At 46.0% G+C, this 7,876-nt stretch overlaps 2 protein-coding genes across 2 annotated transcripts in view; one reads left to right on the top strand and one right to left on the bottom strand.

Annotated features, from left to right (window-relative positions):
• Positions 1-946: 946 nt before the first annotated feature.
• The window catches only part of ITGAE (integrin, alpha E (antigen CD103, human mucosal lymphocyte antigen 1; alpha polypeptide)), a 61,038-nt gene continuing 54,108 nt past the window's right edge, over positions 947-7,876 (bottom strand). The window contains exons 27-31 of the mRNA XM_010847474.1: positions 7,399-7,455; positions 6,981-7,076; positions 5,164-5,259; positions 2,217-2,327; positions 947-1,273 (exon numbers count right to left, since the gene is read on the bottom strand). Coding sequence (XP_010845776.1) covers positions 1,178-1,273; positions 2,217-2,327; positions 5,164-5,259; positions 6,981-7,076; positions 7,399-7,455 — 456 coding nt within the window. The 3' untranslated portion in view covers positions 947-1,177. The remainder of the gene's footprint in view (positions 1,274-2,216; positions 2,328-5,163; positions 5,260-6,980; positions 7,077-7,398; positions 7,456-7,876) is intronic.
• GSG2 (germ cell associated 2 (haspin)) overlaps positions 7,552-7,876 on the top strand; it is a 3,241-nt gene continuing 2,916 nt past the window's right edge. Inside the window, exon 1 of the mRNA XM_010847494.1 lies at positions 7,552-7,873. Coding sequence (XP_010845796.1) covers positions 7,657-7,873 — 217 coding nt within the window. The 5' untranslated portion in view covers positions 7,552-7,656. The remainder of the gene's footprint in view (positions 7,874-7,876) is intronic.

Genomic DNA, 7,876 nt, shown 5'->3' with positions numbered 1-7,876 from the left:
AAGTCCTAGTTAGAGAAATAACGATGGGAAAAAGTATAAATATCAGAAAGACTCCCAATTACCATTATGTACAGACAGGACTTTGAAGTCAATGGAAAAGCTATGAAGAAACAGAGTCCAGGGACTTCCCTGGCGGCCCAGTGTTTAGGACCCAGCCCTTTCACTTCGAGGATTCAATCCCTGGTTGGGGAACTGCGAGCCCATAAGCCTCACAGCTCAGCCGAAGACAAACAAAAACAAACAATGAAAGCACTTGAATTAAAGAACACAGAGGGATCGCAGGATTGCTTTCTACATTATATACTCCTGCTTCGCTTGTTTGCAATGATATTTATCACCCATGAAAACACAAACTGTGCCTCTGCACAGCTGAGAGTGGACAGATGCGGTCAAGTTTTAACAGCATGGGGCATATAAATAAAATAAGGATACTAAGAGCAAGGTCAGCCTGTAATGAGGCCCTAATCTCTGTGTCCCCAACTCCCAGGCCAGGTTCCACCTCCCGCTGTGGGCAGGCATGTCTCTCATTGAGACATGAAGGTCCCTGAGCAAGTCACTCAGAAGCCAGGTGAGGACCCGCACAGGATGTTAAGCAGACACTACAGAACAAAGTCCTGGTCTCCTCTCCCTCCTTGTTCCTGTTTTGGTAACCCCTGTTTTTCTACTTTTTACTTTTGTTCTGGGGGGTGCTTTTTCATGGGCCTGATTTGAAATAACAGACTGCATCCTTTGATCATAAAACTGCCAGACCAGGAACTGCTTCCGACCACTGTCCCCCACAAAGATGTACTTCATGGAAGACTATTTTGGAAGATGTTAATAGAAATGGCATGAAAAAAGTGCTCTTAGGCAAGCAAGCCTGGGAGATGCCATATAACCTTCTCTGGGGCGGGGCAGGGGGGATCACAAAGTATATCATATTTGCATATTAAAGGCACTTCTTCTGTAAAGAAAATAGTTTACCTTTATTTACAACCAAATGTTTCCCAGGTTTCTTTTCTGCACAATGCACAGGCACTTTGGGGACAATGTATAGTTAAAAAACACTCCACAAACAACTTGTTAGATTCCGCACTTGGTCATCTAAAGGGAAGGTCGTCTGTACAACCTAAAAGGAAGGTCTCTAGAAGCTTCAGGACTGGCTGATACTCTCTCCGGATGGATGAGGAAGTTGCTCCTAATTATCTTCTTCCAGCAGACTCTGTGATTTTAGCTGGTCCTTTCTTATGCTCTCCAAGTTCAGCTCTCTGTATTTTCTTTTAAAAAAGCCACACTAAAACAAAGGGAGGGAAGACCAATTACAGGCCTAAGCCATCCATCTGCTTTAGAAAACCATTTATCTTTTTGTTGCCAAATATCCCCAGTGCTCCTCTGCTTCTTCTGCTTCCTCTGAATCTCCCCAGATGATCCAATCCTTCGAGACCCATCTTAAATACTGCCTTCCCACAAGCATTCTGTGTTCAGTCCCCAGTCAGAAGTGGTTTTCCACCTTCCTCTGAACCCCCACCCCACTTTCACCTTTTTAAGTTAACTAATTCTGCTAAGTACTATCATTTCAGCTGTACTGGATCTATTTATGTAAAAGATAGAAAGAGATCAAGTACAGCCCCCCTACATATCAAGAAACTCACAATCTAGTTGGGAAGAGAAACAATGACAACACAGTATAACCACTGCTTCTTGGAAGGGTTTCTAGAGGGCAGTTCAAGGGAAAGGCATAAAGGTCAGTTCAGAGGACTCAGGAATCTCTGGGCTGAGTTTTAAGGGAAGAGCGAGAGCAAATTATGAAGGAAAGGGCTTGGGAGGCGGGTGTAGAGAGCCTCACTGCAAACACAGAGAGACAAAGCTATTCAGTTCAGTGTGTTGAGAAAAAAAGCAAGACTCGAGGGTGGAGAGAGTAGAGGCAGACATTAGATGCCTTGGATAGCAGTGAAAGAGTTTGAACATTAGATCAGGGGAAGGAAAGGAAAGGATTTAAACAGGAAAGGAACATCAGGTCCCTTTTAGGAAAATAGCTCTGCACTCCAATTCTTCAATGAGATCTTGATCTTTTTCAGACAGAAACTGTCTTGATTCATTTGCCTCAACAGATGTGTGGCTAAAGGAAGAAGGAAACGGGGTCACAAGGCTAGGGTAGCTGCTCGAGGTCGGGGGGTGGCTCTCTAAGCAGAATTCTGCCCAACACCAGAACCTTCATGAACGTGGGGGGAACGGACCTTGACTAGGATGACTATAATCACGATCAAAACCAGAAGGCCCCCGACACTGCTTTTAATGATGAGAGACAGAGAATACGCCTCCTCATCTTTCAGGAGGATGACAGTGATCTGCAACAAAACACAGAGATCACCCTGTAAGTCAGGTGAAGCAAAATGAAGTGAAAATTCCACATTATTTTAAGAAGCAAAATATGAGAACTTGGCAACATACCGTGTATTGATCAAGACTGACAACAGTAAAGCAAAAAGCTAAACCTTCCCTGATGCAGTATTTAAAATTATCTAATGAGATTTCTGGTTTCTGGTTCCACATGTAAGGGGCTTGGAAGTCACCACTCCATGCTAACAAGGAAAAAGGTGACCAGACTGGAAAATCAACAACTTTTCTTGGATCCCTAAGAAAGGGGAGGACACCAGGCAAACCTGCTGCCACCAAGAGCAGAGGGACAGACAGACAGATGGACACAGAGAGCAGAGGCTCACCACCGCCAGGGAAGGAAATCCTGAACTGCAACGGATGGACTGCTGTAAGCACGACAGTGATGACTCTGGGGCTGCAAACTCCAGGGAACCTAGCCACTGGGGTGAGGTTACTCCAGGCACTTGACCAGGTTCCCACAGTCAATGCTGGAGAAAAAACCCTTCATGCTTCCAGCAGGGGGAACAGAAAAGGAATCACTTTGAAATAAGCCAAAGAACTCTGATCTGAACAAGGACTGGGCTCAGGGGAAAACAGTTAACCCTAGCCTAACCTGCTGGATATAATGAGAGCCTAACTGTTCTGGGGGAAGGGAAGTGCCCAACTCAAGCCCACTCTAGCTATCCTGTCCCACAGAAACAGTGAGGAAGTTCACAGGCCAGACGCCCAGGCTCATTAAAAGACTGAGCCCTAATCACAGAACCACAGAGCACCTCCCCTCCCCACACCTCACTACATTAATGAAGGTCTGCCTACAGAAGTTCCTTTTACCTGGTACAGCATTTCCAGCTATCAAAAGAAAATTATCGGGTATACCAAAAGGCAAAAAAACAAAATTTAAAAAGAGAGAGTAAGCACCAGAACCAGATACGGCAAGAATGTCGGAATTATCAGACTGGCAATTTAAAATCACCACGATGAATATGCTAAGAGCTCCAAAGGATAGAACAGACAGCACACAAGAACAAACAGCAGACGGGCAATGTAAGCAGAGAGACAGAGACCCTAAGAAAGAACCAGAAAGAAATACTAGAGATGAACAGCTGCTGTGATGGGAACAAAGAATGCCTTCGATGTACACATCAGTAGACTGGACGTGGCTGAGCAAAGAATCTCTGAGCTAGGTAGAGCAACAGAATCTTCAAAAAACAAAGAGAACAAAAACTGGAGGTGGGGTGAGGGGAGGAGTAAACCAGAGGACAGGAAAGTGATCTGATGACCAAAATACTTCATACAAACTATTCTGGTCTCTTATCTAGCAGTCCGCCAGGAGACTGACCTTCTGGTTGTGTGTGTGTGAGAGAGAGAGTCTGAACCAGGCACGGGTTCAATCCCTGGTGGGGGAACGAAAAGCCCATGTGCCATGTGCCGTGTGGCCCGAAAAACAAGAAAAAGAAAGAAAAGGAAGTCACGGGAAGAAAAACTCCTTTTACTACTCACCTCTTGGCTTCCTATTCTGTATTCTGCCATGTGAAAATGTACTGCTGGGAGAGGTGGCGACTTTAGGCCAGGCACAAGGGAAGGCATCGCCAGCACATAGTCAGGAAAGCTCAAGATTTGAAGGAGCCCGGCCACTGACACCGGTCTGCCTCCACCCCCAGATAAACACAAGAGGCCTTTAAGGCACATTAGTTTGGTTTTTTTGCAGCTGAAATGCACTTAAAACTTAGCTTCGGGTACTGAATTTCAAAAAAGGAAAATCATCATGGAGACTCTCCAATAAAAGCACCAGTAAGTAAAGGGGGAACATTTATACATAAATAAATGACTTAAGAATGTGCATATAAGACACTGTTAATAGGAACTCTTTTGGGGAGGAGGGAATCCAGGGTGTGGGAGACAGGGAGTGAAGGAATCACTATTTTTCATTTGGGATCTTTGCATAAGACTTGGATTTTCTTTTTTTTTTAATCTGTGCAATGATATAATGGGAACACTTCTCTTTCTTCCACATCATTTTCTGTATCAGACACACTCAAAAATAAACAAATGTTATTTCTGACATGTCTAGAGAACTGTGCCTTTCCCCTCCTCCAGGGAGGAAAGCAGAGGAGCTAATGTTGAGCAATCCACTCTCACCCTCTTGACACTCAGGCTTCACTAAAGAGCTCACAGATGGACCATTTCTGGCACTAGCAGCTGCCTAGGGCAAGTGTCAACAAGAACGACAGCCCCGCGGGGGCACACACAGTCTTCAGCCCACAGATCACAAAGGTCAAAGGTCAGTCTGACTTGCAGTCACATGTAAAACCTCTGCAAAACGAATCCAAGGGTTCCAGGACTTAGTTTAAGACTTATAAGAGAAAAAAAAAAAAGAAAAGACATAAGAGAATTGTGCGCTCATGAGTATTGTAACCATGGGACACTGTAACTAAACACTGGTATCACATACTAGCAAGCGAGTTAATACATATAAGAAAAAAAAATTCTCAACTAGGAAATAAAAAAAAAATTTTCAAATCAAAGTATATATAGTTAGGTGTTGATTCCAGCCTAGTTATAACAACTGAGACTTCCTCTGCTTAGGCCTCTTATTCAGTTGCCTCATTTCAGAGACAGAAAAACTTAGGCAGAACCTGAGTAACTCAAGGTCATGGAGACAGCTGGTTGCAGAGTCAAGAGCAGAGGTAATAAGACTGAAACAGGAAGAGGGCAATAGCAAGTGCCTATTTGTACAAGGGCGCTAAAGCCAGGCACAGGCTTCCCAGGACAACACCCAGAAAATAGAAAACAGCCAGGGATTACCTTAGTTCTGTGGTTCTCTGTGTTGAGCCCCTCATACAGAGATTTGTTGAAAGATATTTCACCAAGGATCTGCAGCTCAGTCACATCTCTTAGTAACTATAAGATGGGGAAGAAAAAAAATGAAACATATTTTAGACATGGACCTACTACATTTTTTTTTTTTTGGAGTTAACTTTTTTTTTTAATTGGAGTATAGTTGATTTAAAATAGACTTCTAAAAAAAATGGACTTACAATTCCTGGACAGCATCATTCCTTACGTTTCTGTTTTTTGGTCAAGGCATGTGGGATCTTAGTTCCCCGACCAGGGATCGAACCTATACCCCCTGCACTGGAGGGCAAAGTCTTAACCACTGGACTGCCAAGGAAACCGCCCCCCCCTTCTCATCTTTCCCTTTAAATGTGTTCCTTCTCCAGTATTCCTCAAGTCTAATGAATGGCCTCAGCAACCACTAAGTTTCCCAAGCCAGAAACCTAGTTAAAACTCAACTTCTTTTCCCTTATCCTTTACCCCACACCACACTCCCATCCCCAAGTCAGTTCTTGATGATTCTTTTTTTTTTTCAGTCTCTCTTAACACCTGTCCCTTTTCCGCCATTCTCACTGCTACTTCTTCAGCTCAGATCCCATCATTCTCACCTGGATCATCACAAGATGTTAAACTTGACTTTAGTTCCTACTTTTGAATGAGTGATCAGGCAAAGTCTAGCTAAGAAGGTAATATGTGAATTAAATATAAGAAAAAAGCACACACATGAAGATCTAGGAGAAAAGCTGTCTCATGCAGAAGGAGCAGCAAGTACAAAGGTCCAGTGGCTAGAACAATAGCAGCAAGCTGGAGTCTAAGAAGCAGGGAAGACGAAAGTATTAGGAGATGGAGGAGTAAGTGGAGACCAGATCATAGGATGCCTGGGACACCACTGAAAAAGACAAATTTTAGTCTAAGTGTATACAGTTTGTTTTTTTTTTAAAGCCGATAAGTGGCATAGTGTTTGCTTTTAAAAAATAGCTGCTCCATGAAGAATGTCTGTGAAGGACACGGCAAAAGCACAGGCAAGAAAAGCAGGGAGGCGGCTACCGCAGTGAATCCAGCAAGAGGTGGTGACCTGAACAACAGTGGAGACAGACAGAAGTGAATGGATTTAGAATATATCTGGGGGTGGGGATGGGACAGAATGACAGAGTTTGCTGCTGCAACAGATAAGGGGATGTAAGAAAAAGGAGTTCGGACTTCCCTGGTGGTCCAGTGGCTAAGACTCAGAGCTCCCAATGCAGGGAACATGGGTTGGATCCCTGGTCAGGGAACTAGATCCTGCAAGCCACAATTAAGACCTGGTGCAGCCAAATAAGTAAATAAATATTTTTTAAAAAATTTTTTTAAGGAAAAGGAGTCACCACAAGGAATTCCTAGAATTCCTAGTAAGTCAGCAGTGTAAGGGCATCCCAGATGGCTCAGAGGTAAAGAATCCGCCTGCCAGTGCTGGAGCAGCAGCAGACGCGGGTTCCATCCCTGGTTCGTGAAGATCCCCTGGAGGAGGAAATGGCAACCCACTCCAGTATTCTTGTCAGGATAATCCCATGGACAGAGGAGCCTGGTGGGCTGCAGTCCGCCGGAACGCAGAGTCGGACACCCCTGAGCACGCAAGCAACTCGTAAGTTACCCTAGTTAGTTACCCTGAGAGAGTGGGGAAGCAACAGGCTGGAGCAGAAGGTGGATCAACAGACCTGTTTTGGACACTTTATATTTGGAGATGCTATTAATATTATCGTTTCCAGGGAAGATGCCCAAGAAACGTGGATTAATCAAATCCTAAGTACCTGCTTTAGCTGATTCAAGGAGAGCTCTGCAGCCACGGTTACATTTTCTTTATCCGAGGTGACCTTACAGCTTACTGAATGCCATTCTTCCACAAGCTGAAAGAGGATGGGTGTTAATTAGCACGATCTGTTTATGGGGTGGAAAAGCTGGGAATTTTAACACTTAGCACACAGACAACCTCAAGGTCGAGGAATAAAGGGTGTGAGCAGTTTCTGCCCTCATTTGGTTCCAGCAAAGCCGCAACCCTGGCAAACGTGAGCCGGTGAAGAGACTAAGGGGCGCCTCAGGAACGTTCGGCCTGTGCTTTCAGGGGAAGTCTCGGCAAAGTACAATCCCGGCGTCTCACGGCACCCGCTTCAGGCCGTCCTCCCTCCCCCATGACCCCCTCTCTCCGGTCTTTGGGATGACTGCGCTCACCTGAACCAGGTCGCTCCCACAAACGCGCTCGAGAGCCTGAGTGCACACGGTGTGGGCCTGAAACGACAACCATCTCAGTCCATCCCCGCAACACAATGAAAAAGCCAAACCGCCATAGTTACCCGCCCCCTCCCACTTCTCGCGAGATCCGTCATGATTGCGCGGACGGCCGGGCGCTAGGACCCGGCGGGCAGGCGCCTCCGCGTCTCGAGGAAGTCTCGCGGTGTTAGCATTTGAACTGCCTGGCGGGTGCAGGCCATGGCGGCGTCACTCCCGCTACCCGCGAGTGGGCTCTTCCGAACGTACGGGGCAGCCGGCGGCGGGAGGCCGCGGAGGCGGCCGGGCCTGGCAGCCGTACAGTGGTTCCCGCCGCAGGACCGGAAGCGTTTCTTCAGCAGCAGTAGCAGTGACACCAGCAGTGGCGGCCCCTCGCAGTCTGTCGTCTCCGACGATCCTGACGACCCCGACTTCCCCGGCA

The sequence above is a fragment of the Bison bison genome, unplaced genomic scaffold (assembly GCF_000754665.1).
Source record: "Bison bison bison isolate TAMUID 2011002044 unplaced genomic scaffold, Bison_UMD1.0 scf7180017864249, whole genome shotgun sequence".
Classification (NCBI taxonomy): domain Eukaryota; kingdom Metazoa; phylum Chordata; class Mammalia; order Artiodactyla; family Bovidae; genus Bison; species Bison bison.
This window is presented reverse-complemented; position numbering and strand designations above follow the sequence as displayed.